Here is a 24393-nt window from a genome sequence, read left to right on the forward strand (position 1 = left end):
AGGGGATAAATGGGGGTACCCTTGGGGCCCCTCCCCTCCAGCCCATACCTTGGGAGTGAACATGTACGCCAGGCCATTGGTGGCTCCATGGAGCGTGAGGCCCCTGACCAGGTAGATGATAAGCACACAGTAGGGCAGCAGCGCAGTGAAGTATACCACCTGTGGGCACCAGAGCACAGAGTCAGCTCCCTGGAGAAGCAGGGACTACATGGCCCTTAGGCCCAACGAAGGCAGACCCGCCATCCCCACGGAACGCCATGGCACCATCTTGGCTGTTCGGGCAACCAACAGCTGGGAAGGTATTGTGGTTCTTGGTCAGACACGGGTTCTGAGTTTGGGGAACTGGGTGGTGGACATGGATGCCCACGTGTGGGACCCCCAGGAAATCTCCTGTTCAGTGGAGAAGAGGGAACAGGTCCTGGAAACCTCTGTCCTCCAGCCTCCCTTCAACTCAACCTTATTCCAGAAAGGACTTAAGGCTTCCCACAGGAATATCATGAGATATCTGTGTAAAAAGAAAATGTAGGCAATCCAGGAAGATGTGCCCCGAGGAAAAGGAGGCTCACAGAAGAGGTGAGGTGCTACCCAGATTCTGAGCCAGACTGATCTCTGAGCTTCCCTCGTGGCCCAAGCAGAGCAGGAAGCAGTCACACAGGATTTATATCACCTCTGAAAGGAAAAAAAAAAAACAGGAGCTTGGAGGAAGGTCAGGTACCCCCAGGACTGGGGCCTGAGGCAAGCTTGGCCATGAGTATATAAAGGAAAGCAGTGTCATTTGGTGTGCCTGTGAAAAATACAATAGCAATGCAATGGTTTTTATGAAAGGCCTCGCCTCCACGGGCTTTTTCTTTTTTTTCAGGTACGAAGTGGATTTATTTAGAGGGAAGCGCACCCCACATACAGAGTGTGGGCCACCTCAGAAGGTGAGAGAGGCCTTCCATGGGCTTTAAAGGTGCATATCAGTGGGATTTTTTTTGTCAACCAGTTCTTTCCCTGCTGACGTATGTCATGGGTTCACTGATGTTTTATCTTTGATTTTCATGGTAGCTTTGGAAGTAGTCTCTCAACGCTGGGCAGCTTTTCCACAGAGTCTTACAGTAGAGACCTTCAAGTGCACGGATGCCCACACGGGGCTGGAGTTTGCTTTCCTGCAGATCAGCTCGTATGTGCACCAGAGCCCCTTTTCAAACACTCTGCACGTTTTTTTGTCTGCTTGGTTATTTTCTCTGGTGGGGGGGATTGTTTGGGGTTTGTTTCTTTTTTTTTAAGTAAAACCAGTTCCCTTCATGTTTGGTCCCCCTGTGAGAATCAGAGCCGGTGACCCAAGCCCAGCTGCACCCGGCCCTCCACTCCCACTGAGGTGTGGCACTATCTTCCCATGAATTTCCAAGGACACCTGAGTGGCACTCTGCCCTGTCACTCTGGGGATGGCAGGCAGACGTTGGGTGTGTCTTCTATGATTGCTTAAGTGAGGATATTGTAACTTGAGATGAGTAATGCACCCACATGAGATTACATGAAGATAAACCAGGTTCAAGATGGGAGTGGGAAAGTGAAAAGAGGGCATCTGGCTAGTGAGCTGAAGGAAATCAAGAGACCACAGGGGAGGGGTGACCAGTGTCTAACCAGGGAATGCTCGGAGGACACACGGAGCCAGGCCTTGGTAGCCCCCACCTGCCCCCGGAGGTCAGCACACTTCCTGGGCAGCTCTCTTAGGTCGAGACCAGGCTGGCTCACCTCTCCCCAGTCAGGGAAGCTAGAAGGATTGCTGGATGTGTGATCCAGCCTAAACTACTTGGGAAAACCATTTGTGAATAATCTGAAAACAAACCTTGGAAGGGAAGAAAGCAGAGTCCAACAAAGAAGGCCAACACACAGCACACAGGCTTTAACAAAATTCACCCCCATAAACAGAGCTGTTGGAGCTCCTATGACTCAGTAACAACTACAGCAAAAAAACACAACCCAATCCAAAGATGGGCAGAAGCCCTAAAGAGACATTTTCCCGGACACTCAGATGGACAATGGGCACATGAAAAGATGTTCAGCGTCGCTGGTCACTAGACAAATCAAAACTACAATGAGGCGTCACCTCACACCGGTCAGAATGGCCATCATTAAAAAGTCTACACATAACAAATGCTGGAGAGGGTGTGGAGAAAAGGGAGCCCTCCCACACTGTTGCTGAGAATGTAAGATGGTACAGCCACTAGAGAAAGCAATATGGAGGTGCCTCCGAAAACTAAAAATGGAGTTGCCATATGACCCAGCAGTCCCACTCCTGGGCATATATTCAGACAAAACTAAAATTAAAAAAGATACATGCACCCTTACGTTCACGGCAGCGCTATTCATGACAGATAAGACGTGGGAACAGCCTGAATGTCCATCAACAGATGAATAGATAAAGAAGATGTGATATATGGAAGCAATGGCCTATGAGTCAGCCATAAAGAGAATGAAATCATGCCATTTGCAGCGACATGGATGGACCCAGAAGTTATACTAACTGAAGTAAGTCAGAATGGCAAATACCATGTCATATCACTTATCCGTGGAATCTAAAATACGACGCAAATGAGCCTATCTACAAAACAGAGAACAGAGTTGCAGTTGCTAAGGAAAAAGGAGGGTGGGGAAGGCTGGACTGGGAGTCTGGGATTAGCCGATGCAAACTATAAGATATATACATATATAATGGATAAACAACAAGGTCCTATTGTCTAGCCCAGGATGCACTAAATATCCTGTAATAAACCATAATGGAAGAGAATATGAAAAGAAGGTCCATAACTGAATCACTGCTGTACGCCACAAACTAACAGCTGTTGGGGTACTTTTGTCATGGAGAGGGGCATGGCTTAAGCTGAGGAAATAGTAAGTTTTCATGTCATGACATGTCCTCATTTAGCAACTTTCTCAGTGATCTGGAAAAGGGATGGCCTCATTGCTGAAACTCCAATACTTTGGCCACCTGATGCAAAGAGCTGACTCATTTGAAAAGACCCTGATGTTGGGAAAGATTGAGGGCAGGAGAAGGGGACGACAGAGGATGAGAGGGCTGGATGGCATCACTGACTCAATGGACATGGGTTTGGGTGAACTCCGGGAGTTGGTGATGGACAGGGAGGCCTGGCGTGCTGCGGTTCATGGGGTCGCAAAGTCGGACACGACTGAGCGACTGAACTGAACACTGAGTCTCCACATTTGCAGATACTGCCCTTGGATCTTCTGGATCATGTTCGTGATAATTTGGCAGAGGCCAGTGGCGAAACCTTTATTCTGAGCATAAAATACCCTCCAAACTTCAAGATGGGACAGAGTGAGCTGCTGTAGAATCTCAACTTTTTGGTGGTGAGATGGGGCTTATTGGGACTAAGATGCTGACCATCACAGGGCCCTGGAAACCTAAAGATAACCTACTAGACACGGTCCTGGGGTGTCACCGGACACCTAAAATTCTGTGGGTAGTTCTGGTCCTGATGCCTCAAGAGACACACAGTGGGGGGACTAGCCTGGTGGTCTGGTGGTCACGAATCTGCCTTCTGGGGCAGGGGTTTGATCCCTGGTTGGAGAACTAGGATCCCACGTGCTGCGGGGCAACTAAACCAGCACAACACACCTCCTGGGACCACACGCCACAGCCGGAGAGAGGCGCGCACACCGCATCGAAAGATGCCACAGGCTACAGCGAGGACTGCGCCACGCTAAGACTAACACAGCTGTAAAGAGACCAACCAGTGTTAGAGACACAAGGCGGGGCTGGAGAAGGCAACCGGGCTGGCCAGGAGCAAGGGGCCAGGTGGACTCGTACGACCTTCACAAGGGAAAAGCTGGGCTTGATTAAGTCCTGAAAAGTGTGGGCCAGCAGGAGGTGTGCGATCAAAAATGATGGGAGTTTCTGGGGCAAAGCGGGGTCTGCCTGGCTCTGCCCTCTCTACTCGGCCCCCCTGGGCAGGACTTCACCTCTGAAAGCCTCAGGTGAGTGGACAGCGAGACCTACTGGGAAGGACTGAAGACTGAAACAACGGGCGTGTCCCGCCCACGACGGAGGGACTGCGAGGCGTGACTGAGCGTGAGGGGGGCACATGCGTGTCCAGAGCATCTGCTGCAGCTGCGGAGAGACGGGAGGTGAGGGAACCCCTCCAGGAAAACGGTCCACACGGAGCGGGTCAAAGAAACGTCCCCGCTCCGGCAGGACCACAAACTTAGGGACACACCGAAGAGACAAGGTTTCTAACCAGGCCTGGCAGCTCTCTAGGTCGGGGAGCTCAGCATGGGCCAAAGGTTCTGAGACTCAGCTGCCCACTCAGGCCAGCTGCAGAGCTTTGAAAGCCCCAGTGCCCAGGGGGCCCCACACGGACCGTCTCGGCAGCTCCGAGGGTCGGCCGAGTTCTAGCGGCTCTCCCGGCGGTGCGGGAGCGGCTGGGCGCAGTGCGCGTCGGGGAGGACGTCGCCGTGACAAGCCTTCAGAGAGGAAAACCAGGTCGAGCTGCCTGGCTGCCCTGGGCGGCACGGGCGGGGGACCGGGACAGACATGCGCATCTTGCCGGGAATGGGGAGGTCCTCATTTTGACATTCAGCGCTGTGACTTCCAGGACCCCGTCTCCGGCGGCTAGACTCGAGCCAGCATGGCCATCCGCCCCCGCTCGCCAGCGCCGGCGGCCTCGCTGCTGCCCGGGGCACTCACTCCCCCAAGCCCTACCTTGCCGGTGGACTCGGTGCCCCTCAGGATGCACAGATACACCACCAGCCAGGCCAGGACGAGGCACAGCGCCGGCTCCCACTGCACCGCCCCGCTCTCCTGGATGGACGGCGAGATGTTGAGGGTTTTCCGGTACCAGAAGTACTGCGTGGACGAGGCCTTCTCACACTCCTCGACGTAGCCCGTGCGGTTGCCGTTCAGCGGGCACACGGACCACGGCAGGGGGTCCTGTGGGGTCAGAAGACACGCTACACTCAGAGGTGCGGGTGGAGGCCAAAGGTCGGGGCGGGAGGACGGGAGGCGGCCCTGAGGGGAGGCTCTTGGAGGAGGTCGCTGGTCCCCAGAGGGCAGGAGCTCCTGAAGGCAGACCAGGAGCCAAAGGCTCTCCCCCACCCCGGGCACCGGTGGGGCTTGGGCAGAGGCCCCACACTCCCAGCGATCCCGTGGGTGTCTGCTGAAAATATCTCAGCTCTACGGTGGGTGGGAGAGACCGAATCAAAGGGACAACGGCCAGACCGTCTATGACCAATGAACTCTGACCCACAACCTCTATAGCCTCCAGCCCAGGATCCCAAACTGCAGCGCCTGCAGTCATCAGCTCGGAACAGTCAGGACTTGGTCACTGACTGCAGCTTTCTGAACCTGTGTTCCCTCCAACTCAGGACCAAGAGGAAACAGCCAGAGACCCTCCCCTAACCAATCACACACCCAGCACAATCCCCAGTCCTCTGCCTGCCCTGGAGTCTCTGTCAAATGCAAGCGATGGGACTCCCTCGTTGTGACAAGCTCTGGATAAACAGCCTCTGCTTGCTCTCATCTGGGTGGTCTTTATTTCCGCAAGCCCCTAGCAAGTCCCAGCAGGAATAAGACTTGGGTCCTGCCCTCGCTACCTGGGTGGAGACAGGCATTTCCCAACAGTCACTGTGTCTGGAGGTTCGAGGGGGCTGCGGTTTGCCCCCACCACAGCCTTCTTCTGTATCTAAGACAGACGAGCAGATACTGATGACTCCTGTTAAGCCTGAGTCAAGCTACACCTGAAGCAGTTCCACTCCTGGACTTTGCAGGTAGAGCCAGTAAGGGCTTCTTCTGCATCAGCCAGTTCCAGCTGGGTTCTCTCTCCCTTAGAAACCAGGGCGCCTAAATGGTGCAGCGGTTTGGGTGAACTCCGGGAGTTGGTGACGGACAGGGAGGCCTGGAGTGCTGCGGTTCATGGGGTCGCAAAGAGTCGGACACGACTGAGCGACTGAACTGAACTGAAATGGTGCCGGTATGATGAACACGACCCAAGGCCAAGAGCTAAAGAGAAGTGCTGAACTGGGTGGGGGAGGGAGGGGGGTTAGGGTCCCACCTCTGCTCTGCCAAAAACCAGCCCAACGTGGATCAGATTTCATTAGATAAAAATTCCCCGCTGACAGAAGCAAGTCTAACCCCAATGGGTTCAACCCCTATATTTCGCAAGAAACAGGAATGAGCCCCAACAGCATTACCTGATGGGCTAGGGCCACTCCGCTGGTAAGGAGCTGGAGCCCACGTCTGTCACCTGGAAAGTGCTTAGGCCCTGTGCTGCTGGGACCCCGGGCAGAAAACGATCCCCCCAAGCCGGTTTCTAGCGTTGACCTAAAATGCTTCCAAAGGTGACCACCAGCAACTCCCCTTGAGAGGTGGCGCCCTCTGCCCCTGCCCGTGACCCGGGCTGACCTGTGTCCAGGTCTGACCAACAGGAGGCACTGAGTGAAGCCGCATGACCTCCCGGCCTCACATCCGAGGCCTTGCAGCTTTTACTTTCATTCTCGTGGGCCAGCACCCTGCACAGACCCTCGGGCTGGACTGCTGAGCCAGGAGGACTCGTGGAGAGAAAGGCCGCGTGGAGTAAACCGAGGTGGAGTGACAGCCAGGACTGTGCCCCCATCAGGTGGTGGGGGGGGGGGGGTCCCTGTGGACCTGAAGCCCAGACCACAGCCCCCCTGGGTCCACCTGGCCTACGGGGGACTGACTGCGTCCATTCATTGCTGTTCAGCACAGCCTGGTCGCCAACCTTGGCTACACGTACATGACTTAATCACGTACGTGTTTGAGAGGAAGGGAGGCTTTAAAAACTCTGATGCCCGGGCTGTATCGGCAGTGACTCAGATTTCACTGGTCTGGGTGGGGCCTGGGTCTCAGGGTTTTAAAAGCTCCCCCAGGTGCTTCCAGCACGCAGCCGGCGTGGAGAAGCTTTAAAGTGTGGAAGGACTTTGACTGACCACCTCTCAGAACCCAGCCTCTCCCCCTCTGAATCACTAGGTGAGGCGGCGGAGACCCCTGCATTCACATGCTTATTAGCCTGGAGCTCCCACGGGGAAAAGCTGGAAAGCCCCACTTGGTTGGACCAGAGCACAGACCCCATGGCCAGGCTGCTGCATCCAGCCTTCCAGCTTCGCAAGGCCCCTCTGGAACCTGGGGCGTCAGCACTGCAGGGTGTGGTCGTGATTACACAAGGGGATAGTTCTAACGTGCTGGTGGCGCTAGCTGGCCCGGAGCAAGTGTGAGTGAGCGTCTGCAGCTGGAGGCACGGTCATTCCTATGGGACCATGGAGGCGGCCTCCTGGCAGAGGGGTATGGGAGGGGCACGCGGACCTGTGACGGCTGGAATGAACGGCCGAGTGATTCCAGAGTCCCTGACTTTTACACTTCTGAGGGTTAGAAAATGGTACCCCCTTACTTTATATACTTAATTTTTGCCTTTGGAAAATGGTCAAATCATCTTGATTTGTTACAAGAACACACAATGCTTCCACTTTCGGAAAACGGCCTTCAGGATGCCTATATATAATGCCTGCGGCACGTATGGCAATGCCGAAGTTGGAATGGCATTGTGCGGCGCACAGCCTGCCCAGCCACATGTGACAGCCCAGCACGGAGGAAGGGAACGGTCCCCAGGTGGGAGAGCAGAGGAGCTGCCCCCTGCCACCCAGAAGGTGGAGGGCAGGCACAGCTGCGATCCGTCCTCACGGAACTCGAGGTTGAGCCAGGAGAGGAAGAGGCACAGGTCAGCTCAGGGCATAGTCCGTCCTGTCAGGGCATTTTCCAACCAGATGACCTGGGTGTGGCAGAGGGGAAGGCTACCACTGGAGGTGGATATAGCACCTTCTGAGAAGAGATGCTGGCCCCTGACTCTCGGGGCCCCGAAGATTCAAGGGTGTGCTCAAATGCTCCAGAGACTGGCCTCACAAGCTGGGGTCAGTTCAGACTCCACGACCAGGCCACATAGCTTCTGACCTTGGAGACAGGGTCTGGCTCGTGAAGGCCTGGCTCAGTGGCAAAGGGGCAGGCATCCCCCCAGCAGGCTCCCGTCTCCCCATATTTCCCCGTCTGGGAAGAGGCTGAGGTGCAGGAGGCCGCATGAGGAGGGGCCCCGGGAGCGGACGGACAGACTCTGAGGAAAAGGTGTGGACACAGGCCATGAGGGGAAGCTTTGGACACTAAGACCCCCTCTTGGTGTGGAATTAGGCTCCTCTCTTCGCCACAAGTCCCAGTCCCTTCCACATTTTCTACAGTGAGCATCAGCTAGGGCTATGATCAGAAAGGCAGGTTTCAAATGTGCATCTTTGTGTTATAGGTTGACGGTGGTTCTTCTAGAACTTTTGCAGGGACCAGAAGGGATGTGGCAAGGGTCAGAAACCCGGGAGGACGCGTGGTGAGAGGCAGGAGGCAGAAGGGGGGGCCGTGCGGTCACACTCAGTGGGGGGCCCATCCCCACCTGTCCCCACAGTTTCCCCTGGGCCCAGCAGGTAGCGGTCCTTAATATTTTGGAGGGGGTCACATCCTCCAGAGAGCGCCCGATGAGATCTGGGGGCCTGCTCCCCAAAAATGTATGCACACATCGCACACAACAGCAGGGGTCCATGGATCCCCGGCTCAGAAGCCCTCTGCTCGGTCCAGGGTGCCTGGCCGCCCATGGCCTGGCGCCCTTGAGGCCGGCGCCCCTCACCCCGCTGCTCCTGCTGCAGCCCGCGGCCGCTCACCTGGAAGGAGTGGAAGAGGTACCAGAAGGCCCAGGCGTTGATGACGTTGTAGTACGTGCAGAGGAAGACGGACACCACCACGCTGGCCACGCCTGCAGAGACAGGACGCGGGGCCCTGAGGAGCACGCGGAGCCAGGACCCGCCGCAGGGCCCGCTCTGCCCGGCAGGGCCGCCGTGGGGCCTGGCACCGCGAGCGCTAAGGGTCGGTCCGCCCTCTGCTGCCCTCCCCGCCTCCCCGGCCGTGAAGCCGGCGGCGCTACAGCTGCGTTGTGCAGCGCGACCTCAGGCCCACTTCGCAGACGCGGAGCCCACACACGGCGCCTGTCCGAGGCCGCCGCTACCAAGCGGCGGAGCTGGGATTCGCGCCTCGCGTCACCGACGCCAGACGCCACAGCGGCCCGCTCCTCGGCCTGCCTACAGCGGGGTCACCGGCGCCACACCCTGCTCGGTGGTGGCGGGGGCGGCCTGGGAGCGGTGTCAGGCGAGGAGGGGACGGGGGCTGCCCTGCGCCGGCCGGGCCTGCGGGGAACCAGCCGCGCTGCCAGGGGACCCGGAGCAGAGCGTGGGGGTCTGGAGAGCCAGTGCGCGCCTCCGGGCCCGGGCCCCGCTCCGCGACCTCTCCTCGGGTCTCCCCTACCCCACCCCGCCTGGCAGAGCTGGCTGGTAAACATTCACCAGCATCCCCGGCTGGCAGCCACAGCTGGTGTTTTTCCTATTAGGCCGCAAACGCTGCCTTGGAGAAGCCCTCTGTGATTGACGGCTCGGGCCGATCGTAAAACCACACACCTCTGTGTTAAAAATTAACAGCCGTTCAAGACGAGGGGGCAGTTCCGCTTGGATGTGTGAGGCCTCTGGACACACTTCTTCTGCACCTGAGATGAAGTTACCTGCCAGTTCACATGCGTCCTGTTCCTGAAACTTTCCTGTGTGTTCCTGTTCCCCTTTCTGCCTGTGTGGGTGTGGGTGTGGGAGAGGTGAGCGGAACAGACCGTGGCCACTGCTGGCCAAAGTTCGTCCTGCTCCCAGGGGAGCCTGGCACACGAGGGCCGCGCTGGGCGGGCGAAGATCCCACGAGGGCGCCCCAGACACCGGCTCAAAGTAACTCAGGAGGCGGGAGGGAAGGCAGTGCCCCTCTTGCTACTCACTGGGCCCCTACTTCCATGCACTGGAGATATTAACAGCACCCCACAAGCCCTCTGGTGTGATGATGATTAGTGAGCTCACACCCACACAGGCCAGCGCCTAGCAGGGAGCAGGTGCCCGCTGATTGGGGGGAGACGTCAGTACTTAGCAGGAGCCGCTGTATGTCCCGCAACGGCTGGTGGAAGGGCCCAGACAAGGGGTCACAGCTCTTGTCTTGGGCAGCTCTTTCTCGTGTGTGTGCAGCTGTTCAGTCACGCCTGACTCTGAGACCCTCTGGACGGTAGCCGGCCAGGCTCCTCTGTCCATGTGACTTTTCAGGCAAGAACACTGGCAAGCCACAAGTAGCGTGAGTTAAATCGCTCAGTGGTGTCCGAGTCTTGGCGAATACCCGAGTGGGCTGCCACTTTCTCCTCCAGCGGGTATTTTCCACCCAGGGATGGAACCCGCATCTCCTGAGTTGGCAGGCAGATTCTTCACTGGGGAGTCACCGGGAAGCCCTTACTTCCCTGTTCCAGAGGGGACGGAGGGGTGCCCACTTACCGACGCCGCTGAGGTAGGGGCTGACGGTCCTCCAGGCCCCGATGCTGCCCTGGCGCATGCGCTGCCCCACCGCCAGCTCCAGGTACAGCAGCGGCATGCCCTCCACGACCAGCATGATGACGTAGGGCACCAGGAAGCTCCCTGCGGGGGGCAGAGACGAAGCCGGGCGTCACCCGGGGCTCCCCCCGGGGACCCACACACACCCTCCCTCTCTCCCCCCCATTCTACTCGCCGCTTCCTTCCCCTAACTTTCCGTTCGTCCATCCACGCTTAAACACAGTTTAAAATGTATTCTGTTTGCTTCTGGCTGTGCTGGGTCTTCGTCGCTGCGTGCGGGCTGTCTCTGGTTGCAGCGAGTGGGGGCTACTCTGCAGCTGCAGTGAGCGGGCTTCATAGCTGTGGCTCCTGGGGGCTCTAGAGCTCAGGTTCAGCAGTCACGGTACAGGGGCTTCGTGCCCTGTGGCATGTGGGGTCTTCCTGGACCAGGGATCGAACCCGCGTCTCCTGCACTGGATTCTTTACCAGAGACCCAGCAGGGAAGCCCCATCCATCCATTCCTGCATTTCCCCTTTGCCCCAGAATCCACCCTCCCACCTGTGCACTCGTCTGTCCTTCCATCCACCCATCCTTCTATCCTTTTACCTTTCGACTCACCGTTCCACCCATGGGCCACATGCAGCCACATCAGTCCTTAACGCTTCTAAATACTTCCATCCTGCGTGGTAAACTGCCCCTGTCCCAAGACCCTTGAGCGCCTTCAGTGCCTCGGCTGCCCCCAACCCTCTGCCAGAAACCCCCGTTCCATTTCTACTAAAGCAGCTAATGGCTGGTCAGAGCCCGGGCCGCTCAGTGGTTGACTGTTCTGCACATCGCCCCTCAATCCGGCCAGACAGCCACCCACCTCCACGTACTTCCCTTGGGCTTTTCACGGGCCCGCATGGTGCCCCACAGCAGGTGTCACCCTAAACAGGTGTCTCACTGAACGCTTCCTCTGGGCCAGGCCCCAAGCCAAGTGTGCGGAGGATGGGGGAACAGCAGCCCCGCTTCCTGCCCACGAGCGGCCACCCGAGCAGAAGAATTTCCGTGGCCTCATGCTTGTCGAGAGCCACAGGTACTCCGCAGGGCCTATGTCTTCAGAGACGCGGCCGGGGCTTGATAGGCATGCGTGGAGACAAGGGCTCCCCAATAGACAGAACCCAGGCCGCCGCCTCCCTTGAAGGAGCACTTTTGTTGCATGTGTGTCTGTCTTATACAGTGGCCCTCGGCCTACATTTTCACTTCAATAACAGGTTACCGAGCGGCTCAGCGGTAAAGAATTGTCTGCAGTGCAGGAGATGCAGGTTCTATCTCTGGGTCAGGTGATCCCCTGGAGAAGGAAATGGCAACCCACCCCAGAATTCTTGCCTGGGAAATCCCATGGACAGAGGAGCCCGGTGGGCTACAGTCCACAGGGTCGCACAGAGTCAGACTCGACTGAGCGACTGCAGCCTGCCACTATGACTAGAGCGATGTGAACCACAGGTTCCCAAGCAGCCATCTGCAGACAAGGACCCCTGGTGATGGTGGGGAGCAGGGTGAGTGAACAGAGCCAAGAAAGGACCCCCACCCGCAGACATGGAAAGAGGCTGGCAGCCTGCTGGGGGCGCCCAGCCGCCCCACTGTTTCTGCTGTTGGTCCCGTCTCCTCCTCCTCCACACACCCCCAGACACCTCTCCCCCAGCTCCTGGCTCCTTGGCAGTGGACCTGAAGAAACGTTCACTGGGAGAGGAGGGCAGGACTTCTGATTAAAAGAAAACCCTGACCCTACAGCTGCAGGGATTAAGGGCTGCTTACAGAAGGAACTGGCTCTCGAAGGATTAAGGTAAACAGAATCCATATGTTCATCGACACATCGAATATTCACAAAAACGGTCCCTTGGGGACTGGCCTGGTGGTTCAGTGGTTAAGAACCTGCCTTCCAATGCAGAGTCCTCGGGTTCACTCCCTGGTCAGGGAACTAGGATTCCCACATGCCGCGGGGCAACTAAGCCTGTGGGCCACAAGAAAAAGATTCTGCATCCCGCAACACAAGATGCCACGTGCAGCAACCAAGGCCCAACACAGCCAAATAGATTTCTTTTTAAAGCCTCCACTGTACACGCGTGCTGTCCTGTAGCCCACGCGTCTCCCCCGATAGGGTCTCATGAGCACTCTCTGGACCACACCGCGGACATTCCACTAGGAGAGCGTGCCCACAATTCCTCATCGGTCCCTGGGCACTCAGGCTGTTGCCAGTCTTCTGCCATCACAAGCAAAGCCTGGTCCGTGCGTTTATCTCCTCAGGATAGAAATCCCAGAAGGAGGTGGCTGGCACCAAGGCCACGCAGAGCCCCCGCCCACCCCCGCCCACCCCTCTCACCTCGGAAAGGTGCGAGCGTGTGCTCACCAGAGCAGGCCCCACACCAGCAGGGCTCTGCATATCCAGCTCCGAACTCCCTGCTCACATCAGGGCGACGGCGAATCCCCCGCCTCGTTCCTGGACTTTGCCAGGCCCTCGCCTGGCTTCAGCATCTCACCCGGCTCCTCTCAACAGCAAGGAGTCTGAGAGGCCATGGGGGGCTCCTGCCCAACAGACACCATCCTTACAGGCTGTGCTGATACAGCCTGCCTGGAGCAACCTTCAGTGGTTGTAAGAAAAGCTTCATTTCACCCAAGATGTTAAACAGTAACCACGGGAGGCCTGGCAAGGTCCACAGAACATTGTTCTCTTTCACAGGGCCTGCCTGATGGTCCACTGCCAGTGGGAAGGTTGGAAATTCAAGGCCTGGTGCCCAGATCGGGATATGAGGGCTCTTCAGCCCTGCCCTTCAGTGGGTTTTACTACCCCCTCCCACCGCCCAACCATCCAACAGACACACAATCCCAGTGGATCTGGCCTACAATCACTTTCTCAACAAACGATGCTGGAACAACTGAACATCCATATGCCGAAAAAGTGAACCGCAACCCATATCTCACAGTTTATATACCGCTCACCCCCCCCCAAAAAGGCCCTTGAAATGGATCACTGACCAGAGGGACAACCTAAAACTATAAAACTTCTAGAATAAACACAAGAGAAAGTCTTTCTGACCTTGGGTTAGGCCTAGATTTCTTAGATACAACATCAGAAAAGCTTTTTGTGAAAGAAAACATTGATAAATGTTGATAAGATATTGGGCTCCATTTTAAAACTGCACTTCAAGAAAGAAGTCTGGAAACCAAACAGACCAGCTAGGAACTGGGAGAAAGCATCAGGGAAACACATCTGACAAAGACATCCACGTTTCTTTATTTCCAGGATAGATATTAATAAAAACTCAGAAATGAGAAAACACCACATTTGAAAATGTACAAAAATGAACAGACATTTCACTGAAGAAAATCCATAAATGGTGTCCATTAGGAGAATGCATTATCTGACCCTCCACGAGATGACAGCATACACCTAACAGAATGCCTACAACAGAAAATGCTGATGACACCAAGTGCTGAGGAGGATGTGCAAATACCCATACATCACTGCTGCTGCTGCTAAGTCGCTTCAGTCGTGTCCGACTCTGTGCGACCCCACAGACGGCAGCCCACCAGGCTCCCCTGTCCCTGGGATTCTCCAGGCAAGAACACTGGAGTGGGGTGCCATTTCATTCTCCAATGCAACAAAGTGAAAAGTGAAAGTGACGTCGCTCAGTCGTGTCTGACTCTTAGCGACCCCATGGACTGCAGCCCACCAGGCTCCTTCGCCCATGGGATTTTCCAGGCAAGGGTACTGGAGTGGGGTGCCATTGCATACATCACTAGTGGGATTGTAAGATGGTCCAGCCACTCTAGAAAGCAGCTTGGCAGTTGCGTCTGAAGTTAAGCACACGTGAACTATATGACCCAGAAATCCCACTCCTGGGTATTGACTCCAGAGAAATGAAGACTTACATTCACACAAAAACCTACACACTGACATTTACACTGTATCCACAGCTGTCATAAACTAGAAACAATCTAACTGTCCTTCAGTGAGTGCATGGATAAATAAACCCTGGTATATCTACATAAGGAAATGGTACTCAGCCAATTAAAAAAAAAAAAAGCTCTCCCAAGCAGCAACATGGGAGAATCTCAAAAGCATTATGCTAAGTGGAAGATACCAGATTCAAAAGACGCGACATACTGTGCGATTCCATTCACAGGACAAACTGAAACAGGCAAAACTATAGGGAAAAAGAGCTGTGGCTTCGGGGGTTGGCTGGAGTGAGGAGGGGCTGACTACACGGGGCATGATTGTGGTGCTGGTAACACAGCTGCCTGCTTTGGTCGAAATTCATGTAACTGTACACCAAAATATGCTAATTTTTCTGCATGCAAAAAAATCTCAATGAAAGAATTCTGTTTTGTGATCAGTTTGAGAACAAGTCCACTCACCAAACTCTCTTCCAACTGGACTATTCCTCAAACTCCTTTTATATAAGAATTCTGACTCAGGCTCTGCATGAGGAGAGCCTGGCATCAGAGAGAGGCTGACAGAGGCCTGAGACTGGACAGCCTGCTCCCCTGCATGTCAATGCGGCAAAAGTGGGGGAGACTAACCTCCCCACACACGCGTGCGCTCTTGGCCGCTCCTGCAGAGACGCAGAGTCTATTTCCGCTCGTGGGTCTGGGCGGGCCCTGGGACTCAGCTTGTCCACTGGAATGTGGGGAAGGGGGCACCATGATGGTCACAGAGCCTCCAGACCTCAAGATGCCTTCCAGCTCCAGCCTCATCCTTTTGGAGCCCAGCCCGGAGGCCACCCCGCACAGGCCACCTGGGGATGAGGGGCCACACGGAGAAGAGCCAAGGCGTCCAGCTGCCAACACGTGGGGGGCCTTCCAGCCCAGCTGACCCACCAGCAAATGTAGCCGTGTGAGCCAGGCCTGATGAGACTGGTAGAGAAGTGCCCAGCCAGCGACAGAAGTGTGAGGCAAATCGTGTTAGCTGTGACTTTTTACTCGGACAGAATTAAACGAACAGGTTGACACGTCTCCGGTTACAATGAAATGACCATTTACTTCACTGGACAGGCAGAGCTGCTGGAGGCAAACTTGTGGAGAGCGTAGCATAGCGCCCAGGCTTTTGAACTCTGAGTTACTCACCTTTGACGGAATCCAGTGCCACTTCCAAAAAAGTGGCACTTCATTTTGCCTTTTCTTTCTTCTGTTGTTCCCTGTTGAACCCTTTTAGGAAGCAGCATCTACCAACTGAGAAGGGTTCATTCCAAACGCACGAATGTTTGCAACTTTCTCCTGCTGTAAGGTGTTCCCTAACACCCGCCAGAAAAAGGTCAAGTTTACCGTTCTTATATTGTCAGGGGCCTTGGGATCTGTATTGGTATAGTGTCTGTAGGCCTGATAAATCTTTTCCAAAAATTCAGAAGGGTCTTCACATGGTTTTTGCTGAATTGCTTGAATTTTGTTCAGACTCTCTTGCTTTGGGTCCGCTTTTCAAAGCCCGGCTAGGACGTACTGATAAGCGACATTTGAATAAGAGCGGGCCTCCCTCGTTGAGACCCAATTTGGTTCAGCTGTGATACTGCCAAGTGGGCTCAGGTGTAGGAGAGCCTCCTTGTAAGGGGGTCACGATCCTTCCAAATAAACTCGTCCGAGAAACCCAGCCAGCAGGTGGTTGACACTGAGGCCCCCAGGAGGTGACGGGGTAAGGCAAGCTGCCCTGTCCCAGGAGTGGCTTCTGGCCCCAACTGGTGCCCTGTCGGGTCTTAGATGGTGATACCAGACCGGGTCCCGGTGTCCCAGTGCTCACACGGGGTCTTCTGGTTGATCCCTTGAAGGAGGGGCCATCCTGGGCTCAGCTGGAGGAGTTAAGGTTTGGAGCGACCTGTCCTCACTCTCCTTACCTTCTTTTTCTTATTTTCTCTGATGTAACAGCACGAACGCCTGCATGTAGAGAATGTCATCATTTCCTGCCATTCTTCACAGAAGAGCCACCCTAAGGCCATACGTAGCAGTGGACTGTGTCTAACTACAAAAGGGTGCCTTCGCCTTGGCACCAAACAACCAGGCTGAATGCTGGGCTGGGGCGCTTGGTGATTTTAGGACCCAAGCGGAACCTTTCTCTTATCCCTGGGATAAGAGGAGGTTTTTGTTTTTTTCTTTTCTATTACTATCCTCCATGTGACATCATTAAGGGTTTTAAATACCATCAATTTGATTTGGCTGTAAATGGAGGAACAGGGCCAAACAAAATGAAACAAAAAACCCCAAAGACAATCAGGAAATCCTAAATAAACCCTCCAGTTTGGTCTCGGGGTTTTACATATACCAACAATACAGAAGGCTACAAGCGACGTCACTGACACAGCAAGGGTGGCAGTACCTGGCGTGCAGGGCCCACGGGTCCCCCCACCTGAGCCCCTTGAGGGGGAGATCCTAACAGGTACCGTGGCCACTCGGGGGTACAGTAAACCGGCCTCACCTTCCACTCACAGCTGTAATCAGATCACTCACCCAAAACACGCCTCGGAAAGCTTTCTTTAGGGATAGCTGAAACATTTCCCATTTTTACAGACCGAAAGTCAAGACAAAATACAGACGGCCCATCTAAATGCTAACATCCGAGGAAGCAGGTGGTCCTGGGGTAAAGAACCCGCCTGCCGATGCAGGGGACACGGGTTCCATCCCTGGTCCGAGGAGAGCCCACGTGCCCTAGAGCCCAGGCTCGCAACGAGGATGCGCCGCAGCCGAAAATCAATCTGCACAAAAGAACAGAAAGCAAAGAGGCAAACGAGCCAGGCAGAAGTCCAGCAGCTCTTTCCTCTCTCCAACAGAGCAGCCCACTCACATACATGACAACTGGCCTTATTTTGAAGGAAAAGCCGCACACCCAAAGGAAATAGTTTCCGGCTGTACACACCAGAGTGATTTACCTTACTATATGAAGTCCATCGGATCCCAAATATCAATTCCTAGCTCCAAATGCCAAGCGCTGGAGAAGCCAGTACTGCTTTGGAGAATTCTGAAGCCCAGGTGCGCAGGACAAGTGGTCCCGAGGGCTGCTAGGGCCTTACTCAGACACTCCCCCATGCAAAATCTGTTACTCACTCCAAGTTTGCACTGCTGACTGCATGACGGGCCAATTAATGGAAACATGAGTTGCGGGGGCAAGGAATAGCGACTCTGGCTGGAAAGCTAGTGGACTGAGAAGATAGCGGACTCAAAGCCCAGAGTAAATCAGGCTCTTTTATAGTAAGGGGGAGGGAGTAAAGCCAAGCATTTCCTGCTTCTGGTCAGCCTGGTTGCGGGGCGGGGCGGCAAGAGCAATGCAGCCAATTCACTCGTGGGCCTGATCAGGATGTTTCTGAGCTGTGAGTGCTCAGACGCTAGGTCGTGCCCGACTCTTTGCGACTCCACGGATCATAGCCCGCCAGGCTCCTCTGTCCAGGGGATGCTCCAGGCAGGACTACTGAAGTGGGTTGCCATTTCCTCCTCCAGGGGATCTTCCTGACCCAGGGATCGAACCCACGTCTCCTGGGTCTCCTTTTGCATTGGCAGGTGGATTTTTTACCACTGAGCCACCTGGACAGTCCTTCCTGTGAGCTAAACAAAGCTATTTTAGCTTGAAGCTTCTTACCCTGGGAGCCAGGGTTCCCAGAAATGGCTCATTATGTATAATTCAAGCTTGAGGCAACATCCCTTTAGTGATTAACTTGTGCTAGAATACTAACGTTCTTCCCTATTTGGGGCCCAGCCTAACCCCAAGCTAACTCTGCTGGCATCTCTGTGCAGTCCCCTGTGTCCACCCTCCAGGTGCCCAGCACGTGTTAGGAGCCCAAGAGCTTGGTTGCTACTGGGACTGAATCCAGAATCCCCAGGATGAGCCACAGATGTGTTCTCTCAAGGGACCACCCGGCCACATTTCCTTACACCTGGGACCCAGCATCTCAAGCTTACTTGCCAAATTGTGCTTGACACTTTACAGCCTCTGAAACTCAGGATTCTGCTCCGTCCAGGAGCACTGCAGAAACATCAAGAGCCAGAGGCTGAGCACACACGCACGCGCGCACACACACGCACGCACACGCACGCACACGCACCCACAGGACAGGGGAGCAGTGGTCGTGCTGTCCACCTGTCCATCCGTGGACTGACCCGCTGTGGCTCAGTCCCAGGCTGGGTGCTGCCCAGAGGGCCATGGCTCCAGGCGTGCCGGGGCCCGCTCACACCAGCTGTCGAGAGTTGCATGTCTCTTCAAACCCCACACTACACTGGACACCACACTTGCCGTCTGACGCGGCCATCGTGCGAGTGTTTACATCGCACACCAGCCAACACTATGAATTATGTCCTGCTCGTCCTTCCAAAGCCAGCACTGCATGAATGGAGCCCCTCTCCTGGCTCCCAGCAGCTAGTGCCCTGGTGGGGTGGGATTCCTCTAAAGTGTGGTCCACGGACCAGCAGCATCCATCGGCATCACCTAGGAGCTTGTCAGAAATTTGCCCTCTCCCCCAGGCCTCCATATCAGAATCTCTAGGGGTGGGACCAGTAGTTCATCAAGACGCTTCGGTGGGCAAATCTGAGATGCAAAGGTCTAAGTACCAGGGAGGAGCAGGAGGGGCTTTGAGGAAAAGTCCCATTCTCCTACTGCCAAGTCAGGTGTCCCCTAACTGCCCCCCTTGTAAGGGGTAAATATCATATAGGGAAAATATAGGGGAAAAAATAATCCACCTTTCCATTAGCCACATAACTGGCTAGTCCTCCATGATCTGAGCACGCGCAGTCGCGTCCGACTCTGCGAGCCCAGGGACTGTAGCTCGCCAGGCTCCTCTGTCCATGGGATTCTCCAGGCAAGAATCCAGCAGTGGACTTGCCATGCCCTCCCCCAGGAGGTCTTCCCCACCCAGGGATTGAGCCCGTGGGTCCTGTGTCTCCTGTTCTGCAGGCAGATTCTTTACCCACTGAGCCGTTGAGGAAGAGAAAATTTATATAAAAGTCAACCGTGGGTACACTCATTTTCCACACATTAGGACGCAACACGTTTGTATCCTGACTTCTTCCCGAACACCACGGCCTTAGACTTTGGCACAGCTGCCAAGGCCTGCTGGCCTCGCCGAGCGCAGACTGCGAGCAGTCCCTTCCGCTGCCTTTCCTCTGCTCTGGGCCTGGGTTCTGTAAGCACCTGGGCTGTAATCTTCAGAATTAACATTCCTCGTGCCGCCCAGCCCGCAGAGCAGGCAGGAAACCAGCCTCCCTGGCCACGGGCAGAGCCTGACGGAGAGGAGCGGGACCCTAATCCTTTTTATTCCGGGGAGTGTTTGGGCATGGCCTGGCTCTGCCGTTTATAAACAAGCTCTTTGTTGGCTGGAGGGTGAGGGGTAGGGGTGGTGGAAGCCAGGGCTCTGTGTGGAGGGAAGTTAGACACCCCACTAGAGCTTTTCATGATGTGGTTGGTTAGCGGTCAGGTACAGGATGGGAGTGTAAACACACGTCACTGACTGTAGGTGACATCACTGGGCAGTGAGAGGCTCGCGAAAGCCCCCCACTCCCCCGCCTCCCAAACTCGGCAGCTTTTCCTCACAGATCAGCCTTCTTCATTCAACAGACATTGACTGGGCGCCTCCTTTGACCCCACCACTTCACAGAGACGGGACAGAAACTCCAGAACAGAGTGCAGTGCTTCAGACCCAGTGCTGGGAGTGTCCCAGGCTAGCGTCCAGGTGGACGAGTAGCTTGAGCAGAGTGTGCAGGCAGAGTGAGTGTTCAGTAAACACAGAGCCTCCTCCAGAAACCGGAGGGCGAGCTGGAAGATGAGGTGAGAACAGGGGTAGGTGTTGGGTGGCCACATGCTCAGTGAGACAGGATAAACTCTTTAGTCCTTGATGTGCAGACACATGACTGAGAGGATGCCGCCCACCTAAGTACAGCTGTCCACCCTAGATCCATCCATTCATCTGTCCACTCGCCCACCCCCTAATCCATCCTCTCTCCAGTATCCATTCTCTGCTCAACCATCACCCATCCATCTACCTGTCCACCTATCAGCTTAAGTGGACTCTGTACCAGGTACAAGATTTCTTCCTTCTTTTCCTGGGTCTTGAAGGTCTTATCACCTCCCCAGCAACTTATATATGCCGTTTACCCTTAAACAACCCTGATTTAACGGCATGAATCCACTTATACGCACACTTTTTTCAATAGTAAATCCAAAAATACTATATAATCCCCATTTGGCTGAACCGTGGATCTAGAGGAAATATGGATACAAAGAGCCAGCTGTAAGTTATATCGGGATTTTCCACAGCACGGAGGATGGGTGCCTTCACCCCCATGTTGTTCCAGGGTCAATTATATTCTACCTGAGAACTACCCCTCCCTACCGGTGTCAACCTGCAGACTATTCAGGTGATGGTGTTGTTAGAAACAAGGGATTGAATAGCCCTGTGGCAGTACGGCTCACCTGACCTGATGTTTGGGAAACGTGTAGCCAGGATAAAGGTATTGCGGGTAGGTGCGCTCAATACAGAATGATGTGGGAATCTCATGCTGACAGTTCTTTCAAAAGTCAATTCTCAAGCTCTTACAGCATATGAGAACACATGAACCTCACATAATTACGATACATAATATATATGCCTTTCAAATGTAAAAGGAGTCAGAGGACGAAGAATGCACTATTTTAAAAAACCTGTACAACCTTTTGTCAAGTTTTTTCTTCTTTTTTTTGAGCTGGGAGTTGGGGGTGAGAGTGACGGAGCAGTGTTTTAGCCTTATTCTTCTTAAATGGCTTAAATTTGGTAAATACTTTGACCTAACATCTTTCATTGTCCTTTATTGTGAAAAAAAAACAGCTCATGCTGATTATAGAAGACACCACACACGCACACACAGTACAAGGTCAGCAAAAACCACCCGGAGATATCTATTGTTTTATTCTCTTGGGTAGGTTTTTGCTCATTCCCTTTTTTCTGCATTGTTTCAAACATAATTAAGAGCACCTATTTTATACAGATTCGAATCTGACTCCCCTCCCTCTGTTTAATGTATGACGTGAAAAAATACTCAAATACCTTTTTTGAAAACACCATCTTAATGACTTCCAAGAGCACCGTGCGTGGCATGCAGGTCCCATAACTCAGGGAAGCAGTTCCCTTTAATTGAGGGCTTAGGAAGTCTCCGTCTTGCTCTTATTTAAAGACGGAGGCCATCCTTCCTGGGGTCTGCCTTCTCTCAGAACTATTTTACTTAGGTAAAGTTCTGGAAATGGGATAATTCACAAACTTTTTTAGTGCTGAGACTTCAACCCCTATTGCCACCTTGCCTCCTCCGAGGTCCCTTGGCGGGCCCTATAAGGTGTTTCCAGCTCCCTGCAAGGCGGGGGAAGGCTGTGTGGGTGCGCTCCTGTCTAGTGCAAGCACTGGGATGCCCTGCGATGTGAGGACAATTTGGCAAATAAACGAACTAAACTGAAATAGAGTGATTAGCCTTCCTGCCTACTGTGGTTCCAAACCCAAATTAATCTTGTGATTAAAAAGTTAAAAAAAAAACAACAACAAACAACTAGCTCAAGATCATTTTATCCTGAGTTTCAAGTCATGCTGCCAGGAATATGCTTCGGATCTGAAAGTTGTATAACGAGTTTCTGTTAAACAACACAATTTCCTGCTCACTTTTTACACTTAAACGTAAGGTTTACACACTAGCAGTCAGATCATCGCCACTTCTCCGGAGGGAGGAAAAGAGTGTCCCTGACGGCTCCTGCTGCTCCAAGCGCCGCAGCCTGACCGGGGTGGCAGGGGGTGCTGGGGGGCGCTTGGCCGCCCCAGAGGGCTCGGGAGGGCGCTCTGGAAAAGGGCTCCAGCCGTGGACTGGGATGTCCTAGGTCCAGTTCCGGGCTCCGTGATTCTGGGCAAATCGCTTCGCTCTCGGAGCCTCAGTTTCCTGGCACGCAACACGGGACCAAGCCCAGCGCGCCCCGGGCCCCCCGGCTCGGAAGGGGCGCGCGCCGGTCTGGCGGGGTGGGCGCAGCCCGGGCGCCGGCACTCACCTCCGCCGTACATTTGGCACAGGTAGGGGAAGCGCCACACGTTGCCCAGGCCCACGGCGTACGAGATGCAGGCGAACACGAACTGCAGCGGGGTGGCCCACAGCGGCCGCGTTTTCTCCATGGCCCCCGGGCTCGGCGCGCGGCGCGGCGGGTGCGCGGCCGCCAGGAGCGCCGTACCGCCCGGCTCGGCCAGGGGATGGCCCCACGCCTCTGCCTCTCGCCCGCTTTTTAATTGCTAATCTCATTAACGGCGCGCCCATCGGAGGGGCGAGGCTAGTAAATGGGTGACGGCGAGCCCCACCCCGCCCTCGGGCCGCCGCGGCCGGGAAGGCGCCCGAGATTGCGCCGTCCAGGGAGGCGCCGCGGCCCCTCCGGTTCCACGTGGGGGCTGGTGTGTCGGCTGCGAGCTCCGCGGGGGTGGGGGTGGGGGGTGGTCATTTACAGTGTGGCCACCTGTGTGCTACTCTTGGTCTGGGGATGGGTCTGTGAACGACACAGATATCCCCCAGCCCTCCTGGAGCTGACACTCTGGTAAAAGGAATTGCTTCAATGGACTGGACGAAAGAGCCCATTTTCCACCAGTTTTTACCCTCAGAAAAGATAACTCCATGTGGTTTATCTTACTCCGTATTTAAGACAGAGAGACACAAGGAGGGCAACTAAGCCAAAGCAAAGGGGTCAGCAGTTACGGGGGGTAGGCTGGGGTGGTCAAGGAGGGCTTCCCAGAGGAGGGGGCTTACATTTGTTCAGAGACCAGGAAAAAGTGAGGGGCTCCCCCACTTCCCCAGCGGACCGGGAGTGACGCACGCAGCCATCTGCTTCCGTCTACAGGCAGGTTGTGTGTGCCTACTGTGTGCAGGGCCACGAGTATGGCTCGGTAGGGAGAGATGGGGCCGGACCAGGTTTCCGGACAACCGCTGAGGGATATTCTACTCCTGGGGCCAGAGATTCCGATTCACTAGCCTCAGGTCTGGACCTAAGAAGCCTCCTGTTTCTATCAGTCTCTCAAGGTGACTGGGTTTAAGGAGGTCCCTAGCAACGACCAAGTGGGGTGCTTTGGAATAATGCACAATCTGGCTTTGAATCTCAGTTCTGATTCAAAGCCTCTGACATGGCTCTGACCTTGAACAAGGCATTTAACCTCTCTGAGCCTCTGCTTCCTTATCTATAGTGCGGACAAATATATTCCCCTTTCCATGGGTTCATGTGAGAATTAACAATTTAGCTTATTATCTGGCACATACTAAGTGCTCAGTAAAGCAGCCAGTATTATAGGCTGAATAAATGAATGGGTAATACACTAAGTAATAATTACATACTTTGAACAGTCCACTTGGTGTATAGTAACAGTTAAGAAAATACTTGATAAGTAAAATTAAAGAGACGAAAAGCAGTGTTGCCAGTGGAAATCTTATGTGATGCCAAAAGGAAATCACCATTGTGCTTCAGTCTCAGGGTAGACTTGCCCCTGGCTGGTGGCAGAAAAGAAAGTGGGGTGTCGTGAGGAAGGTAGGGGCTCCTTAGACATATTACCTGTCCTCAACCTTCCTACCTCCAAAAACCAAAGCAGAACAAATTCTCAATGCAACAGGGAGACGATTTTGACTTCTAGACTTCATCTTCTAGATAGCCGGGTTTTGTTGTTGTAGTTGTTGTTTTTAACCCCTGGCCCTCCTTGCCCAAGCAACCCCCCCCCCCCCCCCCCCCCCCCGGTTTATATCCCATGGTTCAGTTTCAGCTGCTTTGACCTTTACAAAACTGAACTTTTGCAACATGTGCTGTGCTGCCTGGCTTCCTCAGTGGGACTTACTCACATTCCAGCGTGCAGTGGACAATGTCCTTTATCCCTGCCACCTAGTATTCCGAGGTGTGAATGTGCGTCCATCGTGGCTGATGGGGTCTGTGTTGTTTCCAGTTTGTGGCTGTGAGGAATCAAGTGTTAACGACATCTAGTACGA

At 54.5% G+C, this 24393-nt stretch overlaps 1 protein-coding gene across 1 annotated transcript in view; it reads right to left on the minus strand.

Moving 5' to 3' along the window:
• SLC6A20 (solute carrier family 6 member 20) overlaps positions 1–22680 on the minus strand; it is a 42774-nt gene extending 20094 nt beyond the window's left edge. Inside the window, exons 1-6 of the mRNA XM_052643069.1 lie at positions 22613–22680; positions 22436–22566; positions 10393–10533; positions 8710–8801; positions 4706–4933; positions 49–159 (exon numbers count right to left, since the gene is read on the minus strand). Of these exons, the coding sequence (XP_052499029.1) occupies positions 49–159; positions 4706–4933; positions 8710–8801; positions 10393–10533; positions 22436–22566; positions 22613–22680 (771 nt within the window). The remainder of the gene's footprint in view (positions 1–48; positions 160–4705; positions 4934–8709; positions 8802–10392; positions 10534–22435; positions 22567–22612) is intronic.
• Between the last annotated feature and the right edge of the window lie 1713 nt (positions 22681–24393).

This window comes from Budorcas taxicolor, chromosome 1, assembly GCF_023091745.1.
Source record: "Budorcas taxicolor isolate Tak-1 chromosome 1, Takin1.1, whole genome shotgun sequence".
NCBI lineage: Eukaryota > Metazoa > Chordata > Mammalia > Artiodactyla > Bovidae > Budorcas > Budorcas taxicolor.